The sequence below is a fragment of the Phymastichus coffea genome, unplaced genomic scaffold (assembly GCF_024137745.1).
Source record: "Phymastichus coffea isolate CEN01 unplaced genomic scaffold, Cenicafe_Pcof_1.1 PCOF00132, whole genome shotgun sequence".
NCBI lineage: Eukaryota > Metazoa > Arthropoda > Insecta > Hymenoptera > Eulophidae > Phymastichus > Phymastichus coffea.
This window is the reverse complement of record NW_026706943.1, coordinates 226,662-243,679: the sequence shown is the minus strand read 5'-3', so window position 1 is coordinate 243,679 and position 17,018 is coordinate 226,662. Positions and strand designations below refer to the sequence as shown.

The 17,018-nt window shown below is 47.9% G+C and overlaps 1 protein-coding gene across 7 annotated transcripts in view; it reads left to right on the top strand.

Annotated features, from left to right (window-relative positions):
* Positions 1–17,018, top strand: part of LOC131671656 (collagen alpha-1(XVIII) chain) — an 81,125-nt gene that overhangs the window by 53,364 nt on the left and 10,743 nt on the right. For 5 of the 7 annotated variants that reach the window (XM_058948259.1, XM_058948257.1, XM_058948261.1 and 2 more), the window contains exons 5-10: positions 11,219–11,290; positions 12,416–12,478; positions 14,893–14,962; positions 15,049–15,152; positions 15,279–15,455; positions 15,630–15,827. In XM_058948259.1, the coding sequence (XP_058804242.1) occupies positions 11,219–11,290; positions 12,416–12,478; positions 14,893–14,962; positions 15,049–15,152; positions 15,279–15,455; positions 15,630–15,827 (684 nt within the window). The remainder of the gene's footprint in view (positions 1–11,218; positions 11,291–12,415; positions 12,479–14,892; positions 14,963–15,048; positions 15,153–15,278; positions 15,456–15,629; positions 15,828–17,018) is intronic. The other 2 variants (XM_058948260.1, XM_058948262.1) reach the window with 2 other exon arrangements.

Sequence of the window (17,018 nt, the reverse complement as noted above, 5' to 3'; positions counted from 1 at the left end):
CATTTCGCTTCTCATTATTAATTCCATTTGCAGCCTTGGCGTCTCAAAAAGGGAACAATAGTAATCAGATTATTTTTGCAATTCAAACGTTATATTGTTGTTTTTGGAAAATCGAGAACAAAGGTTTGCAGATCAACAGCTGAAGAGGATTACTGTTGAAACTAGAGCCCAGCGCTTTTACTTCAAAGATAAAAAGACATTCTACCGTCGAGTCTGTAATTCATAACAATTCATGCCTTTGTTGCGTCGCAAAAATAACAATCATCTTTCTAGATAATTATATCTCACCCGATCTCTTATATTATTTCATGGGTCCACTTGCACGCTCGAGTGACATAGAATTCATAAAACTCGGCAAAAAGTTGGCAAAAAGAAATTCGTATTATAATGGCGGTTAAATAGACGAGCAGAGTAGAGCGTGCGAATTGGAAATGGTGTTGCGCGAAGAGAATGGAAAAAGTAATAAGCGCGCGAAAGGACAAAGGGAGATAGGGAGAGAGCGAGGGACAGCTTAAGCTATCGCACGCGCGGAGAGCGACGTCAACGTGGAAACGTGGACGTGCAGTGTAGAAGTCGACGAGCGACCGTGGTAGCCGCGGAACCTTTTCATTTTGCCGAGCGTGAAGCAGGCGGTTCGAGCATGTCCGGCGGAACATCAACTGCAAATGACCGCGAGAGCCTCGTCTGATCTGACCGCGGGGACGCACCGGCAATCAAATCCAAGGGCGTGCCAGTTCCGCGCAATCGGCAGCAAGAGGCGAACCTTAGGTGAGCGCGACGTGTATCTCTCGGGGAATCGAATTCGCTCGTTTCTCACTTTCTCGATCTCGAGATTCACGCTCCGCTCTCCTCGCGCTCTCTTCGCTATTATATTAACTGTTCTCGCGACCGCTCCTTCGGCATTCCGATGAACATTTTTTTCAGTTGCAAAATGCAATCTTCGCTAGAATCGCGCTTGTCAATTTTTCACTGGTCACTTTCACATTTCTGGTTTGAAATTGGCACTGAAACATTGACGAAGAACTGGAGTTATTCGCTATCAACAGTGCCCGAAAGTATAGCCGGATATATTTGATAACCATCATAAATTGATAATAAAACTCACCTGCAAGAGATCGAGTAGAAAGGAGCGAGTATGGTCAGCCAGCAGAAGCGCTTGCGCCCGTTGGCTTGCAAGGCAAGTCGAATTGAAAATCCGTACTGTTTGATGCTGCAAGGTATTTTGACGTATGAAAAAGAGCCGAAGAGGAGGAAGGGAGGGCGTAATCGCAAGAGCACGAGTATGCGTCATGCAGTCAGCGTCGGTCTTTTTCACTTAGCAGACTTTGTATCTTATCCGCGCGTTTCATTTCTTTCTTGAGGATATCTGGCGCGCGCTCGGCTGCCAGATGCGCAGACTAGAGAAACATCCCGAGCCAGCGAGCGAGAGCTAAAAATCTCAAGTCGGGCGCGAGTTATATACGCTTTGTCATTTTTCAAAATGATATTCCCTTGGATTACGCCACTGTTTATTTCCTTCTCTCGCTGGATGTTGCTCGCTGCCTCTCTTTTTCTACGAGCTTGCGTGTATGTAAAATATGTACAAAGGATTGCGTTTTAATTTTTTTCACCGAGGGGGTCGAGCTCCGAGTGCGGCTATCTTTTTATCGCGGTCATTTGTATTGGCAGTATTTCTGACAGTAGCCTCTTGGACGAGCCAGATGGAGGTAGATAAGTGAAATATAACGTTGGTTAATCTTGCGCGTATCGTTTCCCCCGAGTTTCCTCTATCAGATCGGTACAGTGTATATTCGCTAAATAATGGCTTTTGATCGAGCTTTTTTATTCCCTTTGAACTATTGAAATGCTCTTTTCCACAGGAAGTACTGCAAACTTGTTATGCACTTTTTCCTTGATATGCGCAGCAGCTAGCGCTTATTAACTGTGTATTTTTAATGACTTTACTTGAGGGGGAGGGAGTCCGAGAAGTATAAATTATATCGGGTGCGGGTGCTAGATAGCTAAAGTTACGAGATGCATTTGTGATTCCTTACTCGGCATACTCTCAAGTGGCAGGCGGGCGGGCAGACAGGGGACGAATCGCTGCGCGCACGCGGCTGTTTTGCTCTTGGTCCGGGATTCGCGCGCGACAGAACTAGTTGTGCCTTGCCCGTAATAACAATTTATTGGCAAAGTTGCCGTAGCTCGCCCCCCCCCCTCCATATGTGCATGTACACGTCCGCGCGTCCCGGCATTTCCACTCGGAAGTGCACGCGCACTTTAAGCGCCAAATGGAAAGGGGCAAGAGGGGCCTACAACCCAAACTTGCCACCTCCAACTTCGACGCAAGCATAATCGAGCATATACACGCTGATGGCCACTTCCGTGCATTGCCGTGCTCGCGACAAGTTATTAGCACCCGACCCGCATCGGAATTCTGCATGCACCTTTTACTCTGCTGTACGTAGCATTTTTTTTTCCACTTTTATTTTGGGTTTCCATGGAAATAGGCGCTCCGCTATATAATCGATTTCCGTACTTGCAATAAACGTGAACAAATAGCAAAATAAAAAACCACGCTAATTCTTCGATATTTGGGTATATAGGCAGATGTTATATTGGCTTATTTTCGACGATTCCCGAGCGAAAGAGTGGAAAAAAGCAAAGCGACTACGTAGACAGAAAATGGAAGAAAGAAGTGCGGACCGATATCGCTTTCGTATCGGCAATATTATTCTAATAAATTTGCGCACGCCGCAACGCTGAAAGCTATAGTACAACTTTTCCTTTAGCAGCGAGCTTTCGTTGCCGACTCAGCAGTCACGATTGGATATTTATCGATATAGCATACGGCAGTAGACCAGTTAAAAAAAAAAAAAAGAAAAATGCAGCTTTTTGTCCGAGGAGTATTTTTGGTCCGCGTAGTGCCCTTCGTCTATTTCTCGCGGTTGCCTGTTGATTGGCCAACTTTCAATTCAGTCACGTTACAGCAACAATTGGCTTTAGTTTTGTCGAAAGTAACGTAGAACAAAGCTACTACGAGCGTTTTTTATTTTTTTTTGTAATTCCGTTGGAGGCTGGCTCGCAGCAGTCGGTACAGTTCGTAGCGCTGAATGCAAAGGAAACAATGCGGTTGCATAACAGTATCCGCTGCATTTTTTTGTATGTCTTATCACGCTCATCTCGCTGTATTGTAATATAGATTTGTAAGAAATTGAATATCGAACGTGCAAAATGGAACATTGTGGGGTAGATGGCGCGAAGAGGGGGGGTGGGTGGAAATAGCTAGCGGCCGTGGAGTGTGTTTGCTCAAGCGAGTTGGTAAATATTGGTAGTGAGTTTGACTCGAGAGTAGCTTGTTTGAAAAAGCAGTAGCGGTGTGGCGAGGAGTCTGCGCGCGGTCGCTGCCACGCTCGGGCGTTTGAAGTAAAAATAAATCAGAGCATCTCTCGGTGCGAGCACGCCGTGGCCCGTGAAATTCGTTCTGCGCGACGTACGGCAATGAAAATTCCATCGCGCGATATATGCGTACGTATACCGTACTGCATCTTGGATTCATGTAGCGTGCGCCTCGGCGACATTTAGTCGGCGCGCGATTGTGCATTCAAAAAATGTAGGCTCGTCTCTAGCTCTAGCCGTCAGTGTTTTTTCCGTTTGGGCTTTGCGCCGCGGCTGCTATTAATGGCCCAACCATACTCATATCTCGCGGGCACGAACTTTTTCTATTCCCTTTTTTCTTTTCCCTCCTTTTTCTTTTTTTTTTTTTTTTTTTAATTTTTTTTGTTTTTGTTAATACCGCCACGAGAAAGCTCGTTACGAGCGGGGGTATGCTCTGTAATTTAGACGCTTTCGAAATTAAGAGGTGCGCGCCGACGCGCCCCTCGACTGCTTCGTGGGATCCGCAGGAAACTGTTGCTGCTGCGCTGTTTGGCCTTGATTAAGTATTGTTTGTCTCTCTGCCTACGTGTGCAGCGTTATTTATTCGCAGCTAAGTAGATTAATGAGTCGCAGTGCATTGTTCGTTCTGGCGCGCGGCTATGAGCGTTTGATTTTTTGCGGGTACCGCTAGGCCACCGAGCAGCAGTCGTCTTTGTTTGGGCTTCAGCGCCAAAGTGAATTATAATAGTCGGGGGATGAGTGTTTTTTATTGGACAAATTTTCAAATGCACACACTTGGTATAAGTTTTGAGCGTACTTCCCGAGCACGACCTTACGCGCGGTTGGTATTCTTATGAAAAACTACCTCAACAGCACTCGGCGGCTTATTGTGCGTGCCGCGCGCGCTCCGACAGCAACTGAGCAAGGGAATAAAACGAGCAAAATAGCAAGAGAAACACATTCCGCGCGATGTTGATGAAAGAGAACAGTTTTCTCAGCTACAATTTAGAAGAGAAAGAGTAAGAGAGAGAGAGAGAGAGAGGAGAGAAAAAGAGAAGTAGGGACTGAAGAAGTTGAACTTACCTGCACGGAAACGGGCAGAGTAAACTAGGAAGAAAAGTCAAAGAAAAGTCACGTGGCTTGGCCGTGAATTAACGCATCATTATTTATTATACGCGCAACGAGGATGCAAGTTTTGTCAAGTTTCTCGCGCGCGCGGGGATGACATACTGCATTCCCCGTTGAAGCCGAAAAATGGCCGGCGATTTAACGCCAGCTGCGACCGCGGCTATACGCGCGCTCGCGGAGATGGAATGACGGCGCGAGTCTTGACGCGCGACGCTAAAGAACACGACGATGAGCGGGATTTTTCACGGTGGCGACGCGCTTCTCAATTATGCGCTACCCTGGCAAGCCCGACGCGAATTTTTCTCCGCGGGCCATTGCGTTTTTGTGCTCCGCTTTCGTCGGTCGTTGCCGTCGCGCTCGCGAGCTCTCGTTATCGGCGTATCAGTTGATCGCGCCGTGCGCTTTTCGCCCCGGTATTTATCGCGGTAGCGGCAGGAAGTAACGAAAAAGCGCCACACGTCAGAGGCATCGTCGGGCTCGCGCGCATTTTCATCCCGTGCTCGCCGATTTTTCACTCCCGATTGCGCGTTATACAAGTGGACGCGAATATCTTTATATACGGCGAGCCTCGAATGATTTATCGGGCTTGAAAAGCGAGAGGGGTCGGGACGGGACTGGCGCAGAGCAGCGCGCGGCTAAATACCTCGTGAAATAATTTGATCGAGTGCAAGGTTTACAATCCGGTGCAGTTTGTTGGAAGGTTTGCGCGTGGGCGCACATGCGAAATCGAGGTAGGTAGCACCTGTGCAGATTCATCTTGGGCGTGGCCTGCGTGCAGAGTAGTTGGCGTTCTCTCTCTCGAGCTCGTTTGCATAATTTATTCGACTTTGATGCATGATGGAGCTGCAGCCCCTGTACACGGTGGCAGTAGCCGACGCTACAGGCAAGCACGCACGATATTTAATTGAACTTCTTCGCCAGCAGATCAAATAATCAGCTTTGCCTGTGAGAGGGGCAGATGCTTATGACAGAACGCAGTTGATCTTTCGAGTAAGAAGCTTACTCAGCCAGAGGTAGTTAGCTACGTATTGCGATTGCATATTTATGACTAGTTGGCCGATCAAACGGCGAGATAGCAAGGATTTCAATAGGCGGTCGCATAATTGCACGCGTTTCGCTCGTAGATACGCGACCTCGAGCGACAGACTTGCCAATCATTGCCGACGCCCATATCTCGAGCATTCACCGAAACGTTTAGGGTCGTTTATCATTGCTTGCCTCCTTCTGTGTTTTTAAAGGGTACAGCGCGCAACCCTATCAAGTTGAGTGCTTCCCGCCGGCTGATTGTTACTCGCTTTTAAAACGTTTTCATAAAAATTTCAGCGCTTGCCACGTTGCTGCAGCCTCGATTTATCGCCCAATGTGGCCAGTGCTCGCGATGCATCTTTAAAGCTTATCGCGCCGCGTTTGCCGCACTTTTTTTTTGCAGAGCATTCGCCAGCTGAATTATTAAAGCGGAAATGCGATGTTATTTCAGCGTCACGTGGTTCCTTGCGGCCGACAACTGGAGGTTATTGAACATCCGCGCAAAGAGATTTTCCGTTTCCGCTTGATCGCGGCGTTGTCAGCGCGCGGCCCGCGGCCCGCGGCCCGCGGAAACGCGTGCATTCGCTTATCAGCGGGCAATCGGAGCGCGCTGCCTCGGAATAGTAAATATCTCGTCAGCTGTCGTGCAACGTGAAGCGCACTTGGCTGGAAGCGGCGTACACGAATGCGCTGGTTCGGCGCTCGCTCGCGATATTTCTTGCCGCCCAACGCGAGCCCAGAGCGTTCGCCCGTGCAAACATCGCGGAGCCCGCACGAGTGGCGTGCGCGGTGTGCAGCTCGCTCGCGTGCGCGCCGAGTTTCGGCGCCTCGTCAAGGTATCAAAAACCGACGAGGATACGGCTAACTAGGCTTGCGGCCCGCTGCTGTTACGCCTATGACTGACGACTGACGTCAGTCCCGGCAATTCGTTCTTCACATTTGCCATCGCTCGTCGACGAGGTACAATGACAACGACGGAAGCGCCGCTCAACTCTAGCCTCGCCTCTATAGAAATAATAAGCTCGGGCATCGCAGCTAACTGACAATGCGTTCCCTTACGAGTAGAGAGGCATCGCGGAGGAAGTTTCGTTTGATTATTGGATATAGTGCTGACGTTCTCGGGAGAAACGAGATCAAGTTGGAGTTTTGCCTGAATAAATTAGTTGCGTCGTGGCCGACGGGCAAAGTTTCGGTCTACGTATATCTTGGCGAGTATATTCACCGAGCAAGCGAGCGAGTAGCAGCAGCTAATTAACATCAGAATGACGAGGGCCAATCGATACAGCGGAGGGTCGCGGCGCGATGCTGTCCAGCGGGACGCAGCGTTGCGCCGCAGGTGTAATAGGGTATACGGGGCCTGTATGCGCTCGGTAGCTGCAAACTTTAGACTCGCGTACCATTGGAAATTCCGAGCGAGCTTTTCGCCGACGTACAGTCCGAAAGGAATCCGTGCCGACGCTGTTCGTCAATTGCCAATGCAGGGAGCTACTTACGAACAACTGGCGTGCAAGCTGTGAAATTCGGTTCTCTCTCTCTCTCTCTCTCTCTCTCTCTCTCTCTCTCTCTCTCTCTCTCTCTCTCTCTCTCTAGGCGAAAGGCTCGCCAATGGCTCTATCAACTTTTGGCAGCTGATGGATTACGGATTTCGCTCGTTAAGTTGAGCAATCGAAGTCTCGTATCAGCGATCAAGCTTTAAAAAAAAGCATCGGTGAGGTTGGCAAACTCGCGGATCGATCGCTCGCTCGTTCTCAATTTCACGCTCGTCACTTGCTATACGTGTCGCGCCCGTTGGCTTTCGAGCTGCGGCGCGCGCGATCTGCCGTTTGAACTGATCCGCTCGCGAATTCAATCAGCGGGATTCTTGCGAACAACTTCCGTCTCGTATTATCTTACTTGCCTTGGACGTAATTTCCAACAGCTCCACTCCTTCGCGATTGATGTCCTTGTCGGTCGTACCTTCAACTAGACGTCGGGCGCTACAAAATGCATCCTCTATCCATTGACCCTCTTGCACCTTCGTGTCGCAATTCCGCTACTAATTCGGTCTAAAGTGCTGGTTAAACCGTAACCTCTCAACTATTGATCTAAATCATTTTCCCTTTGCATCTAAAGGAGTTGCGATGCTACATACATACAAGGCAGCTTATGGCGAAAGCGCGTGCGGAAAATGTGTAGCACTCCCATTAAATTTACCGACGTCTTTATCTTTAGTGGCCGTACTGAGCGTGGAACCCACACGAGATAAACGGAAATAAAAAGATCGAGTTGAAGCTTCATCTGGTTGTTCTGCTTCAGTGATAAAACGCTCTATTTCGGGTCTTCTCGATTTATCTCGTGTAAGCGAATTAAATAATTGAAAAACCGAGCGCTTCAAAGTGAAAGCATAATTTGCTGCGAACGCGTATCATGGAGCGCTGAACGTAATCCAAACTAAGGCTTTGCGCCGCCGCTTTATGCTGCAGCCGTGCGTGCGATAGCCGTAAACGAGCGCTGTGCATCTGACGTAACGTTCTGTCTTTTTATTTTCAAATACGACTTTTACAAAGCCAACCATTTGAAACAAGTACAATCTCTCGTACGATTGTCATCCATAGCAAGTGCTATTTTTAAATATAATATAATCAACGAAGCAGACGATGCACGTTTGGTGGAGCATACAAATATCGACTTGGCTTGTCGATTAAGTTATCTGATTCAACAGCTTAACTGATTATTTTTTTAGCGACCTATATTGAATCGCATTTATTGTATTGATTTAAAGTTACATGTCATTAGTTCGGCTTTTCAATAATTTAATTTGGACCAGCAAAACCTGCGATTTCCGCTCTCTCTCACTTTCAGCGATTGAATATTTTTAACAATACTTGACGCCTCGGATAACGACCCCGCGGAGGAAAAAATGCAAAGGTGCAAAACGAATGAACGAACAAACAAACAAATGAAATGAACAAAAAAAAAGGCAAAATAAAATCAAACGAATTTAAAGCTCGAGCGGTAGAAAACGAAAAGTGAGACAGAGACAATAGAAGGAGCGAACAGGAGAGAGAAAATGCATAGCCACATTTTCAATAGAGGACCTCGGCGATTGGAGCTGCGGCTGTGGCTCTGGACTCTTTCTGATGGCGCGGCGCGGGGCTGCGACGGTTCTAATTAACGATCCCACGACGAATGGGCCACGGTATGAGAGAAAAGAGCCCCGATAAAATGGAATAAAGACGCAGTGCCGCCAAGCCTGATTTATCTATCTTCCTCCCGCATACGTGAAACAAAGTTTTTCACAGCCGCGCGCGATTTTATTTTTGCACCGCAAAACAGAAAAAAAAAACCGAAAAAAAGACGAGCGAGAAAGTGGCAAGACCTGCGCACGCAAAGAAAAAAACAATCCCTCGACCACAGTGTCACGTTTAATTGAACAAACTTTTATTCCGCGTGTTCTCAGATCGAGTTGTTTTTTTCACGCCCAACTCGTCCTTTCGAGGAAAACTTATCCGGACCGTTCGGCGGTAAACATTCATTGTCTTCGCGCGTTAGCCCGCCGAGGCAATTCCGGCTACATTTTAAATTTTCGATTTCCACGTGCAGCATATGGATCGCTGAAGCCGCGTACACGTGGATATGGGTATTGCGCTAATACTTGCGCTCGCGAACGGAACTTGCTACAGTTTTCGCTCGTGCTTCGCGCTGCTCCGTCATAAATTCCCGACACGTTTGATACGCACTCAGACTCATACGAATATTAAAATTCCTCCGAGCGTACCATGGAATACCGTCTGTCTATCTGCTTTACGCGTTTTTCCTTCTTCTATTTTTATGTTGCCTTGTAAACTTGAACTCAGCGGGAAACTTGGAATAAAGTAAGAAATAGCTTTGCAGTTGCCTTTGACCAAGGCAGACGCATACTTTGAATGCTAAGGCCACACATACAAGTCCTGATTCGGAATTTCACATTTACTACCGGAGCTGGCCTGGACGATATAGAATGTCTAGGTATTCCGGGTCTTTTCCAAAGATTTCTTCACATGGTTCAGTCCTACGAATCGCTATGATGGAAATAGTTGAATGTCAGTCTGCTACGAAATACAGTCGCCTGTCTCCGCTACGCTGTGGCTTCTACTTCAGTATTCAATCGTCTCTCCGACATTCGAATTTGGTCATTTCGCGCGCACTGCATTTTACATTGCCGCTTGTTGTTTCGCTTTTCACTGTCAGATACGCGTGAGCGAGCTCTTTCTTTTACAAAAATAGACTATACCGGATATTGACTTTGATCAAAGCTGCGCTAGGGGAGGAGTCTTTTATGTTCAAATATGCGCGAACTTTATAAATAAACGAGATTCAAGATTTACGTTTATATTTTATTTGGTGTGTTTATACGCTACACACGAGTACTTTCAAGTGCCTATCTCCATTCACATGCACGTACCTATTCAAATATTGGACAGGTCAAATTATCGTGCGGGAACCTCTTCTGTGCGCGGATGTGCACGTGGGCTCAAATAGAATGCAGGATCGATTAAAATATTGACGAAAGATTTTTGGAGATTACCAGACTTTAAAATTATGAGGTTGAATGTAAATTATTGCGAGGGAAAGTTCCACTTTGCATGTAGCGAAATTGCTGTCCAACGAGTGCGCGCGAAACTCAATATTTTAAAATGCTGCTGCTCCCGACTCTCGATGGAGGATGCTAATAGCCATTAATTATGCGGTGGGTTGCGCTCCCCCGCAGCATCAACTGCTCTGTCTATTAAGGCACTCTATGACCCAAAACGATGTTCAGCTTGCTACTAATAACTTTGAGTGATGTTTAATGCATTACCTATTTTGTTTTTCTACATCACGGACAATCTATGTGCGTTTTAAACTTTTTTAAAGACGATAATATTCATTTTGTTACGCCATAAAAGCGTTGTTCCCGAAAAACATTTTGGGCATTGATCTATTCGAACAAAAGCAAACATCACGCTTTTCACTCGTTTTTTCAACTGTACACTCGATGATTTATGGACTTAAATTTTTCGCGCGAAACTGGGGTTGAAAATAAGCATATTAGTTTGACGGGGATAGTTTAAAAATAAAAATAAAAAGTTATTTGAAATACAGGATTTCGAGTAATCAGTCTCGGTATCGCCGTTTTTGCGTTCGAGCTTAGAGCGATCGCCGAGGCTGATGATTACTAGGTACTCGTAGGTCAACAAGTGTTCGAGTTGATTAGAGTAGCGTTTACTGGAATGTACTGCCAACTTGCAAATGTAAATTGCGTTATAGAGTTTAAAAGTCGTTGCTTTGTCGTATCTGTTTAAGTTGGAACAAGAGCAAATTGATCTTGTGACCGCTGGATCCTAACGGGAGAGTCTGATAATGGGAGGCACAAGTGGCAATCACCATGCCAAATAATAGCACTTCTAGCAATGGACTTACAGTCACATAATCGTGCCGACTGGACGCCGGATTATTAAAAATTCGCCACGTTTTTAACATTCCCTACGTATGTGCATACTGATACGCGACTGCTGTGAGATACGAAACAGTCATATCTCACGGGCGAAGATTGTAAAATCTTACTGCTACATGAAAACCATTGTTATACCTTGTTCAACATTCCAAGGGCGTTTCAATCGTTTCACGAGGCTCAACTTATCGGGACAAATATAATGTGCCTACTAATTGTGTATTATTTACTATGTTTTAATATCTGATTTTTAAGGGCCTGATGCAAACTCTGAAATTGTACAACGGGTATCCGGCAGATCTCGAAAAGTGTGATGAAAACTTTGACGTAAGTATTCTATGATAATTTCTGTAATAAAATAAAAATTTTGGCGATTAAAAATGGTATTGAATTCAACTGTTTAACGTAACGAGCATTATTTACAGTGTTGGCGATGACGCGTGTTATACGACGAACCTCGAAAATAGATTGCTCGAGGTTATACTGCCAGGAAAAATTTGAATGTTGACTTGCAGCCTTAAGTAGGTCCGAGTGAGTTATGAATGGGCGATAAAATCGCGTAGGGTGAGGTATATATTTATTTAGCCTCGCGGCTCGATTGAAGGGAAAGAGCAGCGCGCGAAATTCGGCAGGGCGCCGCGAGGGGGAGTCGACGCTGTTTGCCAAAGTGTCAAGCAGCTGCGGTGGCGGCGGAAGACGACAATTTGGCTGCGGTGAGCGATCGCGGCGAGTCAGCCTCGATAAATCGGGCGATTTGCAACGCGGCCGGCTATGCCACTGTCGAATATGCAAATTCGCTCGAGTGCCGGGGCCGCAAATAAAGAACGCTCGCCCGCGGCTGATTTAATATAAGCCCGCGGCCCGGCGAGCGCAATTTTTCCCCGTAATGGCGAGCCTGATGGGAAAACAAATTGGAGGGAAAATGAGCTGCGAAACTTCTTGGAAAAAGCTTCGCTGTCGGGGAGGGTGAAAAGTGGTGCGCGCGCGTACGTAGGGAGGCGAGCTCGAGCGCATGCAGCGGGGCAAGCGGAGCGCGCGAGTGGCCGCGGCACGGCCCCGCAGCCTATTGATATTCCAACGGCGAACGGGCCAAACGTTCAATGCGCAAACAGGGACCGAGCCATGGACAGGTGCGCGTCTATGCATCTCTCCAAATGAGAATAGCTTTGGTCGCAGGGGGGCGGCTCGCGCGCGATTCCGTCCGCGAACTCGCGGGGTCCCGTTCCGATATGAGTCTCGTCGCACCCAATACCTCTAGCAATATCCCCGGCAATCTTCTCGTCGCTCTGCCTGCGTGATTCTCGGCCGTTCGTACGTCGAGATTGCGCCGGGCCTTCGTGCGATTTCCATTTTTGCCTTTCCACGCTGAAAGTGCAGACGCCTCGCGAGACGCTGGCAGAGCTCGCCGGTGAAGCTGCATTAATTCATCATTTTTGCTCTGGCTGATTGTAGTTCCTTTCGGATGTCGGCTCGGGAGATGACGAGATCACTGGCTCGGGGGATATCGAATCTACCGTGAGTTATGTGCCATTAGCCCCTCCCCATTGCTCCTCTTCATGTTACGCGTACTCAATCAAATATTTCCACTCAATCAAACAACTCTACTTCTATCTCACTCTCTCTCTCTCTCTCTTTCTTTCTCTCTTATGATGCGGCGCCTCTTGAGCCCATTCTACGTAACACGCACCTTGTAATTAAATACGCCATGCTATTGACTTTTGTACACTTAACACCTGTACTGTATTACAGTCTACTTGAATGATCGCTACGCAAACGTTTTCCGAAAATCGGCGCGTGTTTACTATGCGACATTGCTCATTCTCTTGACTCGATTGTCGTATATTTTGCATTTGTTACGAGCTGCATAGCCGGTCATTCGATATATCAGAGCATTTCGTTACTCTACAAATTGGAAACAGCATTAACATTAACTAGATCTAACCTGCCTTGCAATCTTCAAAATAATTCTATAATCATTCGCTTGAATACTCGGTCATTTGAAGCTGCGCGAGTAGAGTGAGAGAGAAAGAAGTGGATACTTCTTGGGGATTGTTAATACGGTGACGATGAAATTACTTTGAACGTCCGCTGTCTAAACACAACACACGCGCGCGCACGAGTCGTCAAATTGATTTGGCGCGCGGAGCAGATGGTCAAACGTGCAAACAAAGCGCGCCAGGCCGCTATGACTGGTGGCAATTTGCCACCAATCAAGCTTTGGCCGCGACGTGTCATGTCCACGTGGCCAAATAATTGACTGATTCCGTAAGGAAAGAACGCAAACGGAACTCGCTAATTCCGACAGGGACTGCGATATGAGCGCGGGAAGCTCGGAGCAGACGTTGCAATTTTTAACGTGCACCGTTCGATTTCGCAGCAAAGGAGGCCAAAGGTAAAGTGGACTGAAAAAAAGACGGCCGAACCCTGATAGCCACGCGAGTTTGTGTGTGTGTGTGTGCGCGCGCGCGCATCAGAGCGTGTATCACGATGGGCTCGGTGGGAGCGGTGGGTTATTGGAAATTACTTAGTAGTGCCGGCGTAATCGCGTCTATGAAAAGGCTCAATTTAGCCCGTTTGCCTCTTCCATTCTCTCTCTCTCTCTCTCTCTCGCTCTATCCGCGCTGGCGTATATTAATTACGGCGGCGGCGCTCGCAGCGCGAAGTAACGGAAGTCACGCGGCCGCAGCAGCAGCAGCTCCAGCTCGTTTATCATTTGCTGCGGGGGTGGAAAGCGGCTCGCGTGACCCGCCAGCAGCGGGGCTCTTCTACTACGGGTCCGCCCGATATGTGCTGCCAGGGCTGCAACACTTTTGACAACTACCCGAGAAATGATGGAAGACGAGGTGCGGCGCAGTATGCTGTGCTGCCCCGTGGCGACCTCGATAAACCGGCCTCGATCAGATGCTACATCTACTGCTACCACCGCCTCCCCACTCCCGTTTCCCCTTTCAATTTTCAACCGCAAATCTCATTCCGCCTCGACAGCTACTTTACTTTGAATTTCTCTATTCCAACGACGCGGCTTCGCGCAACTCCAGCTGCGAGGTGTACTCGGTAGCTAATGCTTCACGCCTTTAATGACAAAATTATATTGCCGGATGAGTTCGGTCAATATTCTAAATAAACGAGACAACATTCATTTATTTTTGACTTTACATATTACGAGAAGTCGTATAAGAAGTTGATTTAACTTGACGTCAGAAATTCACTTCAGTTGTTTGATATTTAGACTTCCGTTTAAATAATTGAAATCCAATGTCTTCCCTTTGTATTGTTAATGACTGTTTCAATAAGGAATGGCATAAAATGTTGATATTGAACGACATAGGAGATGGCCGGTTAAAGGAAGGAGCCCGTAAAAAGGCGAGGCAGACGAGGAAAAGCAGCTTTATTCAGACGTAAGGGAGTCCAGTCGTCGGGCCGCCCCAAGCCCGAGTGGCAGTAGCGCGACAAAGAGGGAAAGTCCGAGTACGCGCGGGTGACTACGCGTTGTCAGCACTCGCTCGCGTTGTGTACACTGCTCTATACTAAGCTCTTGTCTCTCAAACTCTCATGCTTACATATTCCTGGCTGTTGCACGGCTCTCGGGCGGAGTGCGCGCAGCGCCCCGCCCGCCCACTCATTTCGCCAATTATCACATTAACTAATTTCGCGCCTGAACCATAATCTTTTATCTCGGAGACTTTGACTTCGTGCTCGCACGATTCTATCGTAGATTTGGTTTCTCTACCTGGCGGACTTTACGTCATGTTAACGAAAAATTCAACGAAAAATATCCGATCGCCATTAAGTGTGTAACCAATTAACATGCCTAAACGCGTCGTATGACTTGTAAAGAAAGAGTAGCGCGCTATCGTCCGTGCTGTCGCTACTCCGTTGAGCTGCAAGATTAATTGCTATTTATACAGAGAGCTGGTTTAAAATTTCAGAGCGAATTCGTAGACGAGGATACCGTGACTCTTCCACCTGCGATAACACCACCGCCTCCAGATCTAAGTAGTGAGTGAAGCGCTGTTGTTGAATTATATGTTGCGTCCCGTAGTTGAGTTGACACGTTGAAAAATTAACACTGCCGGGAGTTGCAGCGAAAGGAGGAATGAAAGGAGAAAAAGGCGACAAAGGCGAGAAGGGGGAAGGCGTGAGAGGTCCGCCGGGACCTCCCGGCAAGGGTTACGATCTCAATGACGAGGTAAATACAAGCGAGAAACTATCGTGAGGACTCGAGCTTGAGAAGTCGCTGCCATCGAATGACGTAACGTGAAGCCAAGGAGCATCGGGTTTTCCCGTTGTGATCGTTACTGCCCCAAATTTGCAGGAGTGGACGTCGCGACTGCCGCAAGGGCCGCCCGGGCCTAAAGGTGATCCAGGCGAGTGCAGCTGCAACGCGACCTCGATATTCTCAGCGTTGACAATGCCCGAAATCACTCGTGGCCAGAAAGGCGAACCTGGCCCTCCAGGCAAAGAGGGCAAGCAGGGCCTCATCGGGCTCACGGTATCGTTATAACGGAACCAGATTAAGTTCGCCGATGATGTATCGCGCGCAATTTACGTACAAACCATGATCGACAACAATTGCATGCACACAAACACACGCAAAGGCGCACACGGCAATGCGCAAGCTGTAAGACGGTTTACTGATTCGAGCACGCCTCTGCGTTGTTTACAGGGAGTTGCTGGGCCGCCAGGCGAGCGTGGCCAAGAGGGACCGCAGGGCCCGAAGGGCGACAAAGGCGACGTAGGTGGTATCGGGCCGGAAGGACCGCAGGGTCAGAAAGGCGAACCCGGCAAGGACGGCCTCGCTGGCGAAAAGGGCGCCCCCGGCCCACCTGGACCACCCGGCAAGGGAGATTTTGCCGGCTTCGACGTGAGTATCGCGACGTACGCTACGACGAGACAAAACGAGAACACACACGGCGAAAGGGAGAGCGAGAGAGAGAGAGAGAGAGAGAGAGAGAGGAAGAGAGGGAACACGCCAAAGTAGGTTATTCCGATATAAGTGGCTCGCTTGGCATCTCCGCGACAATGAGCTCGCGATGTCCTTTGGAAATGGCGTCTCGCGCGCGCGTCGCTGCATATATAGCCCCGGTGGGAGCGCGTCGCGTCCGTCGGGACGCCCGCGCGCGCGCGGCTCGATATTACTCGCGGCAGACATGTCCGGTAGCTGATATCCACTTCCACCCGGCTTTGTTACACTCTGCCATCCCGCTCGCGTGCGCCGCTTCTTTTTCCCATGGGCCATCCTCGTTTCTTTCTTTCTTTCATTCTTTCTTTCCGACGCCAAGCTTCGCCCTTCCATTTCCCAACTCTTCCTTATTTACTTTCCCTTTGACAGTCGAGCTATCGAGCTACATAATACAACGTTCGCGTATTTTTTAATCAGTGCTTTCTAACGACGCCGTTCTTGCTCGATGATTTGCATTATCGAAGATTTCTCTCGAAGGACGTCGAATTTTGTTACTCAATTACTAACTGTCGATACTCGTTCAGTGAGATCTCTAGTTTTTTTTTTTTAATTTACTTCATACATTTCGGATAAGGTCTGACGTGTTGGCTCATCTGCGAGAAAATGCGCTAGAGGCAGAAAGAGGGAGAGAAAAAAGCATTTGTTCGTTCAGCTGGTTGGCGGTTGCGTAGCCGAGGTGCGTTGTGCGTCGCGACGAAGCGCCGATGAACGTTGACATAACGAACTCTCCTCTCTCCTCGTGCAGTCGAAAAAGGTAGCGACGCCGTAGGCTTCTGCTCTTCGTTCAGGCAGACGCACTTGCAGCTAACGAGCCTAGCCGCGCTATTTGTCTCTCTTTTCACTTCGTCCTTCAGCTCACTCTTGTCTGTCTTAATGTATATATACGTACGATCTTCTTGTTTCGTCGGGAGAACAAAACAATGGTGCGGCGAAACCTTAAAAATGCACGCCAACAGTGTGGCTGCTTAAAAAAAAATACTATATCTGGTTTGAACTGTTACTTTCCTGCATTTAACTTAAAGTTGCGTACAAAATAAAATTAGATTGCATTACTTTATTTTTTGGAATGTTATTTGAAGATGCAAAGTATGT